Source organism: Nicotiana tabacum, chromosome 24, assembly GCF_000715075.1.
Source record: "Nicotiana tabacum cultivar K326 chromosome 24, ASM71507v2, whole genome shotgun sequence".
Classification (NCBI taxonomy): Eukaryota; Viridiplantae; Streptophyta; class Magnoliopsida; order Solanales; family Solanaceae; genus Nicotiana; species Nicotiana tabacum.
In genome coordinates, this window is record NC_134103.1 from 105,576,847 (window position 1) to 105,596,616 (window position 19,770).

A 19,770-nucleotide genomic window follows, 5' to 3' on the forward strand; every position below is an offset into this window, starting at 1 on the left:
GATATGAATTAGCTAAAAAAGTGATGCTTTTAGTATCTTCATACGACAAAAGTTGCATGAACGTTGTTCACTATTAGTCGTATCATTGTATTGATACTTACTTCACATTTTTTTCCCCATCTTTCTCTTCTTAGTTGGAGTGTTACGTGTGAAACACGTACATAGAAACTGGTTATATTAAAAGCACGAAGGTCCTTAACGAAATGTCGTTCGCCTTTTTTACCCTTTACAAATAAATTTCACACTAGACAAAATAGTCATTTAATTATTTTTCTAATATTTAGGAATTCTAAATCAACTTGCATTTTATTTCCCTAATATTTAGGAGTTCCAAATCAATTGCAATATTGCATATTAAATATTTCTTGTTTGAACTTTTGTGATGAGGCCTAGCGTGTGAAATAAGCATGTAAAACTAAACAATTTTTTCCTTTTTTGAGAAAAGGAAAACTTAAGGCTTATAATTGGTAGTCGATTGCTTCGTTGGCCAATGAAAAATTTCATTTTTTATGTCCTAATTTTGGTATAAAATATTCAGGTTTCAAATAATCTTTTCTATCTGTATTTACTTTTACCAAAGTAAGAAAAAAATACAAAATCCCAAACAATTAATATTCTTTAATTACAATTAGTGCAAAAAATTGTTAAGTAAAATTGTAATTATAAATAATATTTATAACAATATATTTATGTACGTTTTATCTATCTATATCTATAACTATATTATATTAAAAACACAAAGGCCCTTAGCGAATGTCGTTTGCCTTTTTTACTCTTTAAAAATATAATTCACATTAGAAAAAACATGCATTTAACTAATATTTGAGAATTTAAAATAAATTATAACTTTATTTAATAAATCCCCCCTTATTTGAACTATATAAGAAGTCCAAATCTTTTGAATATGATTGCTTGTGCTTATGATTTTTTTCTAATATTTAGGAGTTTTAAATCAACTAAATTATGTGCATTAAATTCTTTATTATTTGAATATATAAAAGATTCTCATATTAAATACTTTGTATAAACAATTTTCTTATTTGAATTATGTAATATAGTTTGTTTTTTGCAAAAATAAAAGTAATCTAAAATTACAAGGCGAAGTCCACAAAGAATAAGTGAGAACTAACTGTTATTAAAGTGGATAATATTAAGGGACACTCCTTTAATATTTAATGATATTTAGGTTCTCAGATTATAAGTCTTTTTCTTTATAAATATATACGATATCTAAATTTCTTTTTTTGCAAGATGTTCTATCTCATATCAATTAAGGATCTTATTAGTTCATTTTCTTGCCTATATTTTATAACTATAATTACTAATAGTTATACCAGCTCAAATGGCTAGCCACCTAAATAGAATCGATTAATAATATTTGTATAATCTTAAAAAAAATTATACTTATTGATATAGGGTATACACGCAACGCGCGTATCCTGAGACTAGTATCTTCCAAATAAATAATATTATTACTTAAATCAATTAATCAAAATTGCAACGATTAATTCTTTTACTAACTCATTAATGCGTGATAAGTACATGTATACATAAGAAATATTAGATATTATTTATAATCAAGCATTTTAAACTATATTTTTTAAAAATAAAGTATTAAATAATTATTAATTGGTAACTAATACCGAAAAAATTATCGGTATCTTGACTATTTTTAAATAAATACTATCTTCATTTAAATTAACTAATAAAAATTTTAATTATGAATTTAAAAATCATATAAGTAAAATGTGAAAATTATTATTTATTGCACGTTTTAACTAGCAAAAAATAAATATGAATTTAAAATATATTTTTAATAATTAGTGTATACTAATAAATAGAAAACGAACCTAGTAAAATACGAGATTATTTTTAACAACTAAGAAAAACAAAGAAAATAAAAAAGGAAGAAGCAAAATATAAGAAGTTGCAAAATTTTATGAAAGCACACCATAAGCAACATGTTGGAAGGTTAAAAAATAAGAATAAGAGAAAGAAAAAAAGTATTGTTAGTACTTAATATATTTGAAAAACAAAAACAAAAAAGAAATTAGAAAAGTTATATTACCTTGTAATTACACAGTGTAATTACCATCAATTCTCACTTTCTTCTTGAAAATTGGAGAGTGTAATTACACACTCTCAATTACACCCGGTTCCATGCTTACCAAGTAATTACTTGACCATACAAATACACTAAACTGTGCAATTTCACCCAATTACACCCAAATCTAATTCCTAGATGGCTTTCCAAACAAACGGTTAGTTTAACAACAAATATTACTTATTTAAGCAGTTTTTAGACAAGCTCCGGTGAGATAAAGACAGCTGGCAAATCTAATTACGTTCTCTCTCTATCCCAATTTATGTGATTGTTCTAGTTAAATTTTAGTGAGCTTTAATTATAAAATTCATAATAAGATATTTAGCTAAGTATTACCAATATTTTTTACCCTTTATATTTTCCAGCCAGAGTTTATTCTCCAGAATTCTTTTAGGCGAATAGTGCGTGCTTGTATTGTTCCCGCCAGATATATATACATGCTCATACGCTTACATCACACAATTCAAATCGCATTTGAAATCTCTCGCATCAGAAATCTCAAGCTCTCTCGCATCAGAAATCTCAAGCTCTTTCAAGCTCTCGCATCAGAACTCTCAAGTGCTCATTCTGCAATGGAGCCTCAAGTCTATCTCCTCCGTGCTTGGCTTGCTTTCATGGCGTTTTGCGACCGTGGCTGGAACTATCAGCATCTCACTAGTTCCGCAAATTTCTCTCCACAAACCTATTCACACTTCACCAAGGTAATAACATTCGGTTTTCGGTTTGGTTTATGTTTATTTCGATTGTTTACAACATCTAATATTATCAAATTCAGATTTTCGGTTTAATTAGTTGCTTGTTAATTTTCGGTCTTTAGTTGATTGATTCTTCATTAGAAGCAGACATTTCAAACGTTGATTCGAACTATATAACTCGATCGATTTCATTGAGTCCGTGTGATTTTTGTTTATTTGTATCATTTTGGAACATGTAATCACATGCAGAGTATTGTTAATTTCTCTCCACAAACCTATTCACACTTCAGCAAGGTAATAACATTCGGTTTTCGGTTTCGTTTCTGTTTATTTCGATTGTTTTATAACATTTAATCTTATCAAATTCAGATTTTCTGTTGAATGAGTTGATTGATAATTTTCGGTTTTTAGTTGATTGAATCTTCATGCATAAGGATGAAGATTTAGTAGCAAACGCTCATTCGAACTATATAATTCGATTTCATTGAGTCCGTAATTTGTATCATTTTGGAACATCTAATAGTTAATTTACTGAGTTTAGAACCAAGACTTCAGCCAATTGAACTGAATTTCAAAAATTTGAGAATCACGATTTAGCGAGTTTGTTTGAATGTAAGCATGATCTATATTTGTTGATGTTCATACAATGAAATTTCATTTTTATTTATATTTTTTGTTTTACCTATGATGGAGTATCTGATTTATGAGGCTACTGATCTTCTTAACAACGTAAGTTAACCATAACATAGCTGATTATTGACGAATTATAGCCCTGTAGACATTGGCATTGCTATCTAATTCGGTCAGTTTTGGGAGGAAAACATAGCTCTGTTGGTAACTTTTGATTCATAAACATATGAATATGCCTAAGTTTTAAATTGCAGTTATTGACTTTTGGATAGGAGAAGCAGATGAGTTTTATGTATCTCATAAAAGGAAGTCAGTCTTCTGCTCTTCGGATGAAAAACCACTGATTTTTGAGAATTTCTTTCTTTGCTTTTCATATTGCTATATGAGACAATTTACAATCTTTATCCTAAGTGTTCATAAGTTACCAACTCCTTTAATATCTTCATTATTTATTTTTTCTAGCCACATACATAGATTATACATCTATTGTACACAATTAGACACACATAATACATAAATTATGTATATGTTCGGCTATTTTTAGTTTTAGTTGTTGGGTGAACGACTATTCGGGTTAAGGGTTAATTCTTCTTGAATATAAATGAGTCGACTAATTTATAAATGGTTGCCCAGATTTACGCGACTCTTGTTTTCGGGGCTGTATTGTTCGCTTTTGGAGGAGCACTATTGGTGCCCACGTCCCTAAAAGCCTTATTCCTCTTAGCGACATGCTTTGTCTGCAACACCATGGCCATTTACGCCCCAATGGTAGAGGGGCAACATGTGTGGGGCAACATTGCGAGATTTTGGACACTTTACATTCTCGAGGCATGCCTTGCGGGCATGTTAGCTTTTTCTTTGTTGGAGTTTGCATTTGGAGTCTATACGGGGTATAAGTTTATCTTATCTAATGCTTAAAGTGGTTTTGTTTTGAAGAGATTATCATCTAATGACTGCTAATTTACATGTTTTTGGACAGCTTCTTTGTTGCTTCTATGATTGGCCTAGCTCTATGTGAAGGCTGCTTCTCATGCTTTGCCATGGGGAGTTCCAAAAAGATATATTTGGGTAGCATACTGTGCTGCATTCTTATACTAATGTTCCTTTCTTCAAAGGTGAAAAGAACAACCATTTGTGGACCGTAGGGCCATGTTATCATGGTGAGTATTATACTTAGTTAATAACTTTACTCTATGATTTGATTGGTTTTGACTACTTCTAATTTAATGTACAGGTGGGAGTCATTATCATACTATGTATGATATACCTCATTGTCTACTCTCAAGAGATTGCTCATCGCCTCACCCAAACTGAGGCACCAAATTTCTATGTGTATAGGACTCATATTTTGACTTTCTATGGTGCATTTTTTTGCATCATAGTGCATTCTGTAAGAAAAAAGTACTCCTAAGTCTAAAGTTTTTTGGTTCTTATTATATGCAAATTTAGCTCATGGCATTAATGTTTTTTTTGTGGATCAAAGTGTTGCTCTCTCTCTCTCTCTCTCTCTCTCTCTCTCTCTCTCTCTCTCTCTCTCTATATATATATATATATATATATATATATATATATATATATATATATATATATATATATATATATATATATATCCTAAATAGATGATTTTGTTATCAGCATGATCAAAACCCTACAACTGAAGCAAATCCATAATTAATAATTCCATCAGCCCAATAAGTAAAACTACAAAGGTCAGTACCAACAATTAAGTAATACCATAAAATTTTCAAAGCTACATAAATCAACAGATTTGTCCAAATGGAGGAAAGGGATAAAAGGAAAATGAAAAGCATGAAATTTCCACATTGTTTCATAGATCTTCTTATATCAAAATCCTCATAAGCTTTTTTAGACAAACCACAATCATGCACAATTTTTAAAAATCTTACTTCATAAGGTCTAAAAACACCACAAAACCCTTAGAACCTAAGTACAAAATAAAAAAAGCAAAATAGTTCGATTGAAGTGAATCAAACTCGGCCGGTAGATATGAACCTCATCTCGACTGTTATGGATGATTTCTTTGATCCATAGGACCTCTCCAACAGTTTAAGACTCTTGCTCTATCTCATCAGTCAATGCCTCAGCTTCACCATAGCTATAATTGCTGATCTGATTCACATTCCTTTCAATCTGATCATCATCTCTACTACTTTTGCTTACTTTGCTATCCTTTATAGCACAAGCTTCCAAATTCACTAACAAACTCAGTTTTACACTTTCTTGTTCCCTCATCATCATCAGCAGCAGCATTTTGTACTGCTAATCCAACCTTGTCACCACCAAAACACCTGGTGACTTTACATGTGAAAAGCAACTCAGCAATTCTATCTTTTTTTTAAATTTCAACTCTTTGGGATGATCTACAACTGCCACCATTACAGCATACTCATTTATACTTAATGTATCTGAATTTGCTAAAAGGGCAGCCCGGTGCACTAAGCTCCCGCTATGCGCGGGGTCCGGGGAAGGGCCGGACCACTGAAGTCTATTATACGCAGCCTTACCCTGCATTTTTGTAAGAGGCTGCTTCCACGGCTCGAACCCGTGACCACTTGGTCACATGGCAATAAATTTACTAGTTGCGCCAAGGCTCCCCTTCAATGTATCCGAATTTGATGTCTGAAAATAATCACTCCATTTATTAATTGTCCCAGTAATTTTAGTGATAGCTGGGATTAAAGAACCGTTAACAATTTTTAATTTACAACCTAGATAAAAAGATTAGATTTTTATAACAGCCACATAGTAAAAATTCAATCTTTATCAGACTTTGATAATACCCAGAAACTAAATATTAAATCTTTTATGAAAACTCTAATCAGAAACAAGACCTGCAACAGTAAAACCTCTCATTTCTATCAAAAGATTGAGTCAAATAAATCTCTAGTAAATTCTGAGGAAATAAATATAAGAAAAATCTGATACCTATGATATTCTGAGAAAATTAAAAGACAAAACTCCCAACCAATCATAAGATTTTATTTCAAGAGGTGGAATGATACAGGAATTAGATTCCAAGATATCAATGGAAAACTTCCACAGAAAAGTTATCCCAATTAAAGGAGATTTCAGGGAAGTAAGTTGCCAGAGCATGGCTGATCTATGCAGGATTTGATGACAGGTATACTTTTGCTATTTATACTCTTGTGTGAACCGTGTTTATTACTGACTCTTAACAATGTTTCGTTTAAAAAAGAATAATTCTTTTCTAAATTTGAAAATAATTTAGGTTAAACTTATAATTCTACCCTTAATGAAAAACTTTTATAACCACACAAATACTCTGAACCCCTTTTTTAACTTGTTTAGAATCATAAATTTTAAAAATATTCATTTTTTTAAATTACGTATTCAACTTCACATAAATTGAAACATAGAGAATAATAGTTTAGTTATATACTACATCATTAAATCATGTTTTAACATGTTATACATTGTAAGGAGGCTTAACTATAAATAACATTTGAGTCACATGGTAGTGTAGATTTTTTTTATAATAACAGTGTATATATAACTTAATCCAAGATCCAGTTTGTGTCTTCTAAATTTTATTATTATTATTTTATGCCTCTATGTATTATAATAATAATAGTAGTATTATTATTAAGTTAAGTTTTTTTCCTTGATTAGAATAAGATAGCAAACATTTCTTACTCTATCATATTAGCTGGTGCAATATTATTGGACCTGCAATTAAGAAACTATATGAGAATAGAATTGGTTACCATTATATATCATGTTTACCCCTAAAAAGTATTTTTGGCAAGTAGTCATGCTAACACACATTGTCCCATAAATAAAACTTGATAAATTAACGTTTTCCAAATCCGTAAATGCCACAAAAATCAAAGAACTTCTTACTTAACTCAAATTAGTTTTATACAATGTTAAAAATCAAACAGAAGTCTGTTTCTAAGGCCAACAGCCATTTCTTAAAATTGATGAAATGTTTACTTTGTGGTAACTTCTTTAAAACCCCAATTGAGAATTGACAAGTTCTTCCCACCCAGCAAATGCCCCTATTCTATGTTTCTGCCATTTCGCTCTGCAGTTAATATTAATTTTAATCCAATGAAGAACCCCCACACAAAAAAATGTTCCAAATCAAAAGATTCAGAACCCAACTCAGTCTCTTAAGAAAACCACCTAATCCCTCAAATTAGCAATACCCTTAGGAGAGAGATCATGTTGTTCTTCAAATAACCGAGGGTTTTAATGTCATTTGTGGGCTTCATTTAATGTGTTAGGCCTGCTTTATTGGTTGTTGAATTTGGTGATTTGATTAATGGGGTTGATGTTTTTGTTGTGAAATGAATTCGTTTGATAGGTGGAAGCTTATAGGCCAAATGATTCAGCTTGTCACGGTCGGTTTGGCAAAACAGCCAGGACTGCCCCTGTTGTTAGATTCTTAAAGCTAACATTTTTGAGTCACTTGCTTTACATTAACGGTCAATGCTGAGAAAAAAAAGTGCTGTTCAGTTTTTTGTTGCATGCATAAGTAAATAAATGGAAATGTGCCCAACTTTATAACAGCTTAGGCTTTTAGACGAGGGTTCACTCAAGTTTGAAATTCCTGCTCTTATACAAAATTTATGCAAGATAATAGATGGGCTATGTACTATTGCACAAGTACCTGTTTAGCAATTATTAAAGAGGATTACCCGCCTCCCTCCTTATGTTAGAGTTGGAGATATTATGTGCAGTGTCGACTGTCTGCATGAAGTATAATGGCATTGCTGTCACTTACCCAAAGAAAATGTTATTGTTGTCTTATGTTAGTATTGCTTAACTTAAACTATATGAAGGTTAACACATTGTGTATTTCAAACATGTAATTAGATGTTGACACATGTCCTAAGAGTTTCCAGAGAAGGCAGGGTGTAGTTGCTTATAAGAACTTAGATTGTTTATGGTGTGATATAATGATATCAATTTCATAGATTTGGTTGTGTGAAGAAAACATTTACAGTCATTACTTTCGTGCTCTTCATTTCTTTGTAGCACTGTGCTATGACATCTATTAGTATATGTTATAGAGCATATATATTGGGGCGTCCCTTCTGGATTTTCTATTGATTTATGATTGATAGTTTGGTCTTGGAGGTCATGCATAAGTCTACCTCTGTCATGGTCTCCATATCTCACTGTCGTGGCAGACAGGGAAGGAGTTGGAGCAGCAGTTTTGATTGTTCCTGTGCTCCCATCAGTGGTTATTTGAATTATGTAATCCTGCATTTTGTACTTCTAAATTCGTTTGCGTTAGTCCCACTGCAAGTCAATGCATGAACTTCTCAAAGTACGCCACCTTCTCTTAGTGACCTTTTCATTCATTTTCTGAAGCAATAATTCCATTTTTACCAAAATACATTTGTTGCATTAGTGCGCATGTCAAGAAGAGCAAAATTGATAATAGTATAGGTGTAGTTAAAATGCATCCATTGAAATGTAATAGGACCATCTATAGCTCTTGACAATTCTTGTTCTTTTAGAATAATTAACTATGTCTGTTTTAATTGAAATCATCAACCAGTATCACAATAGTCAGAGGCAGAGCTATGGCCGGGAAGGAAAACACTAGATATAACTGTTTGAATATCCTGAGTTCACCTTGGTACTCTTCAAATGATGACTAATAAGTAATCTAGAATGTTGATTCAGGCATTGGAGTTTCCATGCTTGCGTGATAAATGGAAAGTAAGGTTTTAAAGATTAAAGACAGTAGACACACAATATCATTGAAGAACACTGCACCACAGTTTTAATGATCTTTTCTCTCAAGTTCTGCATTGTTGGGCTAGTGTATTATTTCAAGGTTTTCCTTCAGTAATTAAGGAATAGACACTGCAGGTTTGGGTACTATTCAGCAGCGCCGGGGTTCAAAAACTTAGAAGCCTATTCTTCTTGCAGGTCCTGGAAAGGTAAGTTATGACCTTTGTTTGGTATAAGACTGTTGCTTACCGTCATTGTATTAATCAAGCCTTTCTTAAAGATTACATAAAGGTTATTCGCTTTACTTGATTGAAATCCCATGTTAAAAGAGTTTGGAATTTTGTTATGGAATTTAGCTTGAACCATGTTATTTTATTTGATTCAATGACACTAATCCTTAGGTATCTACTACTCTTTTTTTTCTTTTTCTTCCAGGAATCCTTGGAAGCTTCTTTATGTATGAAAAATTGAAACAAGTATATACAGCTATGTTTTTCTAGAGTTATGCTGCATGCGTCATGGGTAGTAAACCATTGTGCCTAAACATGAAACGTTTGCTATGATATGCCCTTAGGGTCTTTTATCTGACCATTTGTTCCTTGTTCTTAGACGGATTTCATATTTTTGGCAATTGTGACGTTCTAAGCTTCCATTGGATTCCTTTTTACATAAACTCACTGGACAATGGTTGTTTTCACTGGCTTAGGGTAATCTAAGTTTCAGATGATAATTGTGGTGATATCCGACATTTTGCAATATCATATTCAATGGAGTAAAAATCATTTAAAGGTATAAATTGACAATCCTTTCTATAGTGGCTATATGCGTAACTTTGGTGATCAATGCATCTTACAATTAATTGTAAACTAAACCCTCAGTTCAAATTTAAGTACGCTCTAGACCAAGAACTTATGTAAGTCAAATCCGCTGTAGGATCAACCTTTTACCTGAGAATTATAGAGTATTAAGTGAAATTCAGATGCAACCTTCAGAAAATGCTAAAGAGTTTCAAGTTATTAACTTCCTTGACGAGCTTCTTGACATATTGTATATTTGTAGAGGCCCGCTTTCTGAATCTCAACTGTAACTATGATAGCATACAATTTTAGTCATCGGTCATCTCCATCCAAGTATTTTTCATCTCAGTAGGAATGTGAAGAGCAAATATGTCTATTTGAATTCCATTGCTTACATTTAGAGAAGCATCCTTCTATTTTCAGTATTATGAAGAGATTACTTGTAATTTCTGCAAGTTAGGCTGGTATATCCCGGGACCTGGTTAGAAGAAATTTGTTGTACAAGTCATAGTAGTAGTACGAGCAATATGAGATGTTCTAGCAAATTGCAAAGACAAGTCCTGGGAAAATGTTAGTACTGCTTTCCAGGGATTGTTAGGGTACAAAATTTGCTTCATATAGAGCATTAGTATATAATGACACGTAAGAGGTAAAATATATTTTCTGTCTGACCATGCGAACTTGGATGATTCCTCATTTCATATGCACGGCCATAAGCTGCAAAAGCTAAAATCATTAATTAACTTTTTTTTCTTCTATACAATTTTTAAGTAATAGGGGGAATTGTTTGGAACATGATTCGATTGTCTATTGTATGGTTCATTTTAAATATATACTCTTGTATGATTTTATTTCCTTTGAAAGGTATTTTAATCTGTATAGAACCCCAGACAACCAAAAGGTCGAAGATGCTGCCCTCTATCTAGATGGACTAGCTGATACTTGGTACCACTCATTAATATTGAGCAGAGGTAAAGTGAGTTGGGCTGAATTTAAAGAAGAATTCCTTATTAGATTTGGAGAGGAACTAATGGAGGATATAGTAGAAGAGTTCAACAAGTTGAGTCAAGTAGGCTCTGTTGATGACTTCCCAGGCAAGTTTGAAGACTTGAAAGCTCAAATGGTGGTAAGGAATCCTTGCTTGGATGAGTCTCACTTTATATCCAGTTTCATAGGTGCCCTAAAGGAAGAAATAAGGTTTGGTGTGAAATTGTTCAAGCCTACGACCCTAAGATTTGCTATGGGACAAGCCAGACTACAGGAGAAGGCCATAGAAGCTGCTCAAAAGAAGAACAAGGGTACCCCAAAGCCCTCATTTGTAGCTAGCAGTTCTGTTAACCTAAAGGCTCCTGTTGTAGTTGCAATCTAGCCAAACTCCTTTAGACTTAGCCCTGAAGTCTATGAGTACAGGAAGAGCAATCATTTGTGTTTTAGATGCGGTAAAAAGTACGCTCCAGTTCATCAGTGCAAGAAGAAGCAACTGAACTGTATGAGGGGAGAAGTAGAGCCAATTCTTGAATGTACTGAGGCAGTTAAAGAGCAACCTTGTGCAGACTTGATCATCGAAGGAGAGTTGGAGCAGGAAGTCATGGAAGTTGTGTGCATGAATGCCCTATCAGGTGACAACAAAGGAGTCAATACCATATTGGTCAGAGGTACCATAAGAAACAAGAAACTAACAATGCTAATAGATTCTGGCAGCACCCATAGTTTCGTTGATGCTAACACAGTCAAGGAGACATGCTACCAGGCTAGGCATTGCCCACCAGTGAGAGTGACAGTAGCTGATGGGAACTATGTCATGTGCACCTCCATTTGCACAGGATATCAATGGAAGATGCAAGGTAGACCTTTCCAAGAAGACTTGCTAATCATTCCACTAGGAGGCTGTGACATGGTGATGGGTAATGATTGGATGAAGAAGCACAATCTCACTAAGTTTGATCATGAAAAGATGTGTGTTACCATTGGCAAAAAAGGCAATAAACTAGTGTTGCAGGGTATTTCTGAAGAGGGTAAACTAAACATGATCTCAAGTGGAACCATGGGAAAGATGCTGAAGAAGGGCCAAGCTCTGATAGCTCATTTGTTCATGATGAGCTCCGTGGTGGCAGAAGATCAGGAACCAGTAGAAGAGGCAATTCAAGAGGTGTTGCACCTGTATCCTGATGTGTTTGCAGAACCTAAATCTCTGCCCCCTGTCAGGACCCTAGACCACACCATTCCCTTGAAACCTGGAGCCATACCAGTCAGTCTAAGGCCCTACAGGTACAATTATTATCAGAAGGATGAGTTAGAAAGACAGGTCAAAGAGATGCTCACCAATGGGATAATTCAGCATAGTCAATCACCCTTTTCATCACCGGCTCTATTTGTCAAAAAGAAAGATGGAACCTATAGGGGACGGAATGACACTACAGTGAAGGACAAGTATCCTATCCCTATTGTGGATGACCTCTTAGATGAGCTGTGTGGATCTGTGATTTTTTCTAAGGTGGATTTGAGAGCCGGTTATCACCAGATCAGAATGAAGGTAGATGATGTTTACAAGACAACTTTCAGAACTCATTTAGGTCATTATAAGTTCAGTGTTATGCCATTTGGATTAACAAATGCACCTGCTGCCTTCCAAGCTTTAATGAACCGGGTTTTTCAGCCTTTCCTTAGAAAGTTTGTTTTGGTCTTCTTTGATGATATCCTCATTTACAATCTATCTGTGAAAGATCATGTAACTCACCTAGTTGTTGTATTTGACACTCTGAGGAAACCCTCCTTATTTGCTAAGAAGTCAAAATGCTCATTTGGTCAATCTAAGGTTGAATATCTAGGCCATATAATAACTGCAGAAGGAGTATCTACTGATCCTACTAAAATACAAGCTATGATCGACTGGCCTAGACCAACCTCATTGAGAGCACTGAGAGGATTCTTGGGGTTGACTGGGTACTACAGAAAGTATGTTGCTAATTATGGAGTTATTTGTAGGCCATTGACTGATTTACTCAAAAAGGATGCTTTTAAATGAAATGTTGGAGCTGATTTAACTTTTGCAACCCTCAAGAAAGCTATGTCTTCTACTCCAGTGTTGGCCCTACCTCATTATACTAAGGAGTTCATAGTGGAAACAGATGCTAGTCAAAATGGCATTGGTGTTGTATTGATGCAAGGAGGAAGACCAATAGTTTATTTTAGCAATGTCTTGGCTCAGAAGCACAGAGGTAAGTCAATCTATGAGAAAGAGTACATGGCTTTGCTGAATGCAGTAGACAAGTGGAGACACTATTTGCAATACAAGCATTTTGTGGTCAGGACTGACCACCACATCTTAAAATACCTTCTGGAACAAAGGGTTACTTCTGCCATACAACAGAAAGGATTGACCAAATTACTTGGGTTAGACTATGAAGTGCAGTACAAGAGAGGGGCTGAGAATAGGGTAGTTGATGCCCTTTCCAGGCAGCATGAAGAATCAGAAAACAACACAAGCCAAATTCAAGGGAAATTACAGGCAATTAGTGTCTCAGTTCCTTCTTGGATGTAAGAGATAGTACACAGTTATGAAGGAGATACTCAAGCTGCAGAATTAATTAGTCAGGCAACAGTGAACATACAAGGACCTAACATTTGGCATTACTCTTCTAGCTACTTAGAAGGAAAGGAAAAATCTATATTGGGGCTAATGGTGGTCTCAGAACTCAGCTGATCTCAACATTCCATGACTCAGGACAACTAGGAACTCTTGAAAGGTTGTCGCAGATGTTCTACTGGCCCAAGATGAAACAAATGGTCAATGACTTTGTTGCTAGCTGAGATGTTTGCCTTAGGAGCAAGGATGACAATATGGCATACCCTGGTCTCCTGCAGCCCCTCCCCGTTCCAAATCAAGCATGGAGCCATATCAGTATAGACTTCATAGAAGGTCTTCCTAAATCCAAAAACAAGGAGGTCATTCTTGTGGTAGTTGATAGAATGATCAAGTATGCCCATTTCATAGCTCTTTCACATCCTTATACTGCAGCAACAATGGCTGAACAAATACACTGCTTGCATGGCACTCCTGAATCCATAGTAACTGACAAGGATAAAGTGTTTCTAAGCAATTTTTGGCAATCCTTATTCAAGCTTATGGGAACTCAATTGCATCACAGTACAACCTACCACCCTCATAGTGATGGTCAAACTGAAAGAGTCAACAAGTGCTTGGAAAATTATCTCGGATGTATGACTGCCAGTCGACCAACACAGTGGAGACAATGGCTTACTGCTGTTGAGTGGTGGTACAACACCAACTTCCATACCAGCCTACAATGCACTCCTTTTGAGGCCTTGTATGGTTATTCACCTCCTTAGTTATCCCTAGGCCCCTTACTGGACACAGTGGTGCAAGCAGCTGAAGATACAATAATGAGGAGACAACAGATGCAACAATTGTTGAAGGACAATCTAACTAAGGCTCAGGAGAGAATGAAATACTATGCTGATAAGAGGTCTGATAGAGAATTCCAAGTGGGGGATATGGTCTATTTAAAACTCCAACCATATAGGCAGACTTCCATTGCATTGAGGAAAAACTTAAATTGAGTTCTAAATACTATGGATAGGATCCTGGCTAGAATTGGTAATATGGCCTACAAATTGGATCTGCCTCCGGAATCTAAGGTCCACCCTGCGTGTCATGTTTATTTACTCAAGAAAAAAGTGGGTGATCGAGTAGTGGTGCAGACAACTTTACCTATCACTAGTGATGATGGTCAGTTCCTGGTGAAACCGGTTGCTATTCTGCAAAGGCAACTGATCAAGAGGAACAATGTTGTTGTGGTTGGAGTACTGGTACAATGGTCGAATCTACCTCCAGAAGATGCTACTTGGGAGGATTATCAGTTCCTCAAAGCTAAGTTCCCAGATTTCGACTCTAATACTTGAGGACAAGGATCCTTTGAAGAGGTGGGGTATGTAATGATCCATTAATAATCTAAAGACTAGTGTTGTCAGCATGGCTCGATGAAGGAAAGTATTAGGCGAGGGAATAGCTAGAATAACAGAATCGGGGAAGAGGAAGTAATAGAAATTCAAATCGACGGCTAGGATTAGTTTTGAATAAATGAGTTGCAAAGGCTAGGATTGTGCCACTTCAGCTGAGGTTGTTATAACGAACCCTCAACAGAATTGGGAAGGCAACGAATCTAAGGTCAATATTCTCTCTTCTCTCTCTTTCTCACTCGATCCCTGCCTCTTCTCTTTCACTTCCTTCAATCTCTGATTCTTTCTTCTTCTTCTTCATTTCTGCAGATCTCAATCAGCTATGGAGTTAATCCGTAATAGATAGTTGTTTCATTTTGGTTGTTTGTAGTTCGACTTTTTCCATTTATATATAAAACAGAAAATTGTCCCAAAATCTCCTTTTATTTCGCACTTTAGTTGATTAATTTCTCTGATTCTTAGCAAGATCATTACATTAGGCTACATAACTATGCTTTGTTATAGAAAATAGGTTTCTGTTTTTTGTTTTGAATTTGAGTGGAGGGGAAAAATGAGTATTTGGTTTTGTTCTGTTTGTTCTTACTATTGAATCACCAATTGTGTTTTTTCCCACCCAATTAAATTAGCTCATGAAGGTAAATGCTTTCTTTCCCTACCTAATTTCTTACGGGAAGAGACAGCGGAAATAGATTCAGGATCCAAATGAGCTCTGTTTATTGAAAGAATCTGGTAAAATTCCTTTTGGGGTCGTTTCATTGCAATTTAAATTAGAGATCGAGCACGAACAAGCTTATCGGATTTCGAATTCTCAGTAACGTGAAAGTGCATAGCCTTCTGTAAATTATGCACACACTTGATAAAATCCTTGGCTTTGTAGATAGAGTTAAGCAATATGAAATGTTTAACTGCAACTTAAGGATGCTTTCCACACAATTGCTTTAAGGTTGAAGAATGGAAGGAGCACTAATTTACACAATTGCTATAAGCAGTGAGTTTAAACATTAAAATGCAAGTCAGTTGTTACGTTTATACTTTGTCCTTGCCATAAGGTTGTAGTTTCCTACTTGCACATGAACCGACAAAGGAGCCGATTGTGTGGTACTGAGAGTCCAAAAACAAAATCTGTTCGATTGTACATCCATTGTCGATTTCTTCACCGTTCAATGGAGTCAATTGTGTGGTATTGAGACTGTGATTAGAACCTGAAATTGCTAAAATCCATTTTCCTCCCATTGCTTGCAAAACTTTTCTTTGTTGTTGTTGGTTGCATTGCTGGTGCATTAGAAGTTAAGCTTGTTTCTTAATGGAAATTTTCTCTTCTGTAGTTTGATTAGTTAGAGGTGAAAGCTTTTCAAGTTTAAGAAATTTTACTGTTATGGGTGTTCAGATACACCACATCTGTCACTGTCTCTAGCCTAGATTTTTGCCTTGTAACAGAGACTTGTTATTCCTTAATTTGAATAATGTGGCGTTGAAGTTAGAATGTTGTTTCCAGCTTTGCGCTTCTCCATTGCAACTCTATCCAATTTATTCTTTATGGTATGAGCATGTCTGCATTCACTATTAATTGCATTATTATGGTTGTAGAATGTGGACAGTGCCTGAAGCTAAAACCATATCAAGGACATCACTGGTTGATGATCAAAAGGTAGGGTTAGGGCGCGAGGACTGTATCCTACAACTGTGATATTTATGCAAGAAAAGTGGACAGCAATGTAATCTTAGGTACTCTGTTATTCAAGCTTGTCGGTATTAATGACTTTGGTGGTGGTGTTTTTAGCGTAAGGATGTAAAAAGTGAATCCAAAGATATTCTTGGGGAACTTTCGAGGACGGATCATACTATACAGTAAGTTTCGTATGCTTGTTATTCGTAAATTTCACGTGGATCATGCTTTTCAATATAAGTATTGAAAAGGTAAGAGCTGCTTCTCACTTTTAACAAAAGGCAGAACGCTCGATAAAACAATTTCAAATCTGGAGATGGAATTAGCTGCAGCGTGGGCATTGCAGGATTCTACAATGAGTGGTTCTCCAATAACTCAAGATCTGAAGATCCTTGAATTAACCAAGAAGAGAAAATATCTAATGGTAATAGGAATAAACACTACCTTTAGTAGCCGAAAAAGAAGAGACTCAGTTCGTGCTACCTGGATGCCACAAGGTTCTTGACACTTCATTAACAGCGTTTTCTTACTTATTTGTGCACATGTACTACAACGAGGTGCCTACTGAAAATTTCGTTATTGACTTGTTGTAAAGCAGGTGATAAGCCAAAGAAGCTTGAGGAGGAAAAGGGCATTGTGATTCGGTTTGTAATAGGACACAGGTATGTGACTCAATTAGGTCTGATGTTCTCCAGACGTAGTTACCGAGCTTCATTTTGGAGCTGGTAATGATTTTCTGATATTAGCCAATAATTTTTTCATTGTGTTAGGGTGAGGCTACTTCGTGAAATACTACAGAGGTTTCTTTAAGGATTGTGCTGATGATTAAAAATGTGGTTCATAATTTCTTGAATGGGTTAAGAATTCCAATAATTATCAAAGTTGGATTATTTGTATGTTTCTCTTATCTGTTCTATCGTCTGGTGCTTGGTCTTTTATATTATTACTCATTTGATTATGATTTCACCAGTGCAACATCAGGTGGAATTCTTGATTGAGCAATTGAAGCAGAAGAGAAGATGCATGGAGATTTCTTGAGGCTGGAAATGTCAATGCTCTCTGGTCTACTCCTTTATGAAATCTTGTCCCTCTTAAAAACCGTGAAAGGGGAGACAGTTAGTTGTTCCTCAAAAGCTGACATGTCAATTGAACTTCATTAGGAACACGTTGAGGGATACCTTGAACTATCAGCCAAGACAAAGACCTATTTTACTACTGCTATTTCACTCTGGGATGCAGATTTCTATGTCAAAGTTGATGACGATGTGCATGTAAATATAGGTAAATGCAGCCCTTATGGATTCTAAATATCATGCTTCTATTTCTACATTTGTACTGTCTTTGCTTTCACGATTAACCTACATGTATTCAAACTTCAGGAGCGCTGGCGGCAACTCTAGCTAGACATCGCTCAAAACCCAGTGTATATATTGGTTGCATGAAATCTGGTCCTGTCCTTGTGCAGAAGTAAGCAGAGGGTTTACTAGAATTTATCTGTAAATGCACGCTGAGGAAATTTCCTATATTTATTCCGATTTTTGTCGTCCTTTACTTATAGGGGAGTGAGATATCGTGAGCCTGAGCATTGGAAATTTGGTGACGACGGAAACAGGTATTTCCGACATGCAACAGGCCAACTGTATGCCATCTCAAAAGATTTGGCCACCTATATATCTATAAACAGGTAAGCATTTGTTGTTTTCCTATGGACTTGGATTGTTTGTTTATTAATCAAATATCATTTTCTGATCTTCAAATAAATTACCTAGGCACATTCTACATAAGTATGCTAACGAGGATGTAACAGTGGGATCGTGGTTCATTGGATTGGATGTGGAACATATAGATGACCGTAAATTGTGTTGTGGAACTCCACCTGGTAACAACTTCCAACTCCCTATTTCTCAGATGCAGTCAGCCGTAAGATTCACGAAAGTTATGACTTCTTAATCTGCATTGAGCATTGATCATTGTCAATTTCAGTGTCATCTGCTTTTATTTGTTATTTATCTCTAAGATCAATAAGAAAGGGCGAGTCAGTTGATGATTATGCTATGTTCAAAAGGGGTTTTAACATCAGCCTTAAAGTAGATGCTTGATTGATGAGCCAGATATCTCCAATAACACTATTGTCCTTCATAATTTTGTATAAATGAAAATGGTTTCTTATACTAGAGCTCCTGTGCTTCTTTCTTTGTTTTCCCTTAATATGGAAGTGGAATTATATTGAACGCTGGCATTGGATTATGTCTTGAACATCGTATAAGAAATGACCGGAACTGTATACAAAAGTCTTGCAAATATGTTGCTTATTACATATTTTGAGGAATCACATTTACTGATTTAGCTTTGCTTCTTTCAATAAGTATCTGGAAAATTCTTTGAGTTGCTTCTCTGGAACAGTTCTGCTCATTAAATGATGTGCAAGAGATACTTGTGGAGTTGTTTACTCTTGTTTCATTATCTATATATTAACAGATTGTGAGTTGAAAGCTTAAGCAGCCAACATCTGTGTTTCTTCCTTTGATTGGAGTTGCAGTGGTATTTGCAAGTCTGTAGAGAGGATTAAGGAGGTTCATCGCCGTTGTGCGGAAGGCGATAATGCTTTGTGGAGCGCCGCCTTCTGATGATTCCGCAATTCTCCAATCTATGGAGCCTGCAAGTAGATTGTAGCGACTCTTTAAAATCTATATCTCCAAGAAGTTAGTATAAATCAGCTTGTAAAATACGTGCTCGAGGTAGTGTGTCTTTCCACAAGTTTTCCTTGATCAAATGCATCTAAAGTAAATTCTTTATGCTTTTCTGCTATTTGTCTACGATAAGTGTTATCTTTTTTATTTCTTATCTTTATTTATAACACATGATATGATAAATGATTAAACCTGTTATAATTTGGTGCTGAATTGAGTATGCCTTTATGCATATTTTTTTTCTGTCAAATGAAATAGAATAATCATAATGTTGATAGGACGCTTATAGTATTGACACTTGTGAAAAATGAAATACTATATAGATGGATCATCCACAAATAAAAAAGATCCTCATTCGGTGAACGAAGATCATGATAAGGAGGCCAAAATCTATGATCATATGACAATGGCCGAGAAAAGGAGGCCAAAATCTATGATCATATGACAATGGCCGAGAAAGAAGCACTGTTGTTACAAT

The 19,770-nt window shown here is 35.1% G+C and overlaps 2 protein-coding genes across 6 annotated transcripts; both read left to right on the plus strand.

The window, feature by feature from the left end:
- Positions 1-7,453: 7,453 nt before the first annotated feature.
- Positions 7,454-19,501, plus strand: LOC107760709 (putative beta-1,3-galactosyltransferase 4). Of its 5 annotated transcripts, XM_075247141.1 has the most exons (12): positions 7,467-8,673; positions 9,289-9,368; positions 16,524-16,584; positions 16,717-16,784; positions 16,888-17,099; positions 17,201-17,264; positions 17,573-17,664; positions 17,763-17,883; positions 17,982-18,069; positions 18,161-18,286; positions 18,372-18,481; positions 19,081-19,501. In XM_075247141.1, exons 1-7 carry the CDS (start codon positions 8,530-8,532, stop codon positions 17,598-17,600), a joined length of 657 nt encoding a protein of 218 aa, XP_075103242.1. In that variant the 5' UTR covers positions 7,467-8,529; the 3' UTR covers positions 17,601-17,664; positions 17,763-17,883; positions 17,982-18,069; positions 18,161-18,286; positions 18,372-18,481; positions 19,081-19,501. The 5 variants fall into 5 exon arrangements, with proteins under 5 accessions (XP_075103245.1, XP_075103244.1, XP_075103242.1 ...); XM_075247144.1 differs by having other exon boundaries at positions 7,454-8,746; positions 17,573-17,883; positions 19,142-19,501; XM_075247143.1 differs by having other exon boundaries at positions 7,455-8,673; positions 9,298-9,368; positions 17,573-17,883.
- LOC107760704 (putative beta-1,3-galactosyltransferase 2) lies at positions 17,622-18,701 on the plus strand. The gene is made up of 6 exons (XM_075247713.1): positions 17,622-17,717; positions 17,763-17,883; positions 17,982-18,069; positions 18,161-18,286; positions 18,372-18,481; positions 18,586-18,701. Exons 1-6 carry the CDS (start codon positions 17,622-17,624, stop codon positions 18,699-18,701), a joined length of 657 nt encoding a protein of 218 aa, XP_075103814.1.
- Positions 19,502-19,770: the final 269 nt, after the last annotated feature.

Excerpts from the sequence above, each read along its gene's own strand:
- LOC107760709 (XM_016578805.2), top strand. The coding sequence starts at position 8,530 with ATGATTGATAGTTTGGTCTTGGAGGTCATGCATAAGTCTACCTCTGTC. Across the intron at positions 9,369-16,523 it reads TTCTTGCAGGTCCTGGAAAG|AATGTGGACAGTGCCTGAAG; the intron begins GTAAGTTATGAC and ends TTATGGTTGTAG. Across the intron at positions 16,785-16,887 it reads AGGACGGATCATACTATACA|AACGCTCGATAAAACAATTT; the intron begins GTAAGTTTCGTA and ends AACAAAAGGCAG.
- LOC107760704 (XM_075247713.1), top strand. The coding sequence starts at position 17,622 with ATGCATGGAGATTTCTTGAGGCTGGAAATGTCAATGCTCTCTGGTCTA. Across the intron at positions 18,287-18,371 it reads ACCTATATATCTATAAACAG|GCACATTCTACATAAGTATG; the intron begins GTAAGCATTTGT and ends TAAATTACCTAG. Across the intron at positions 18,482-18,585 it reads GTGTTGTGGAACTCCACCTG|TGTCATCTGCTTTTATTTGT; the intron begins GTAACAACTTCC and ends TGTCAATTTCAG.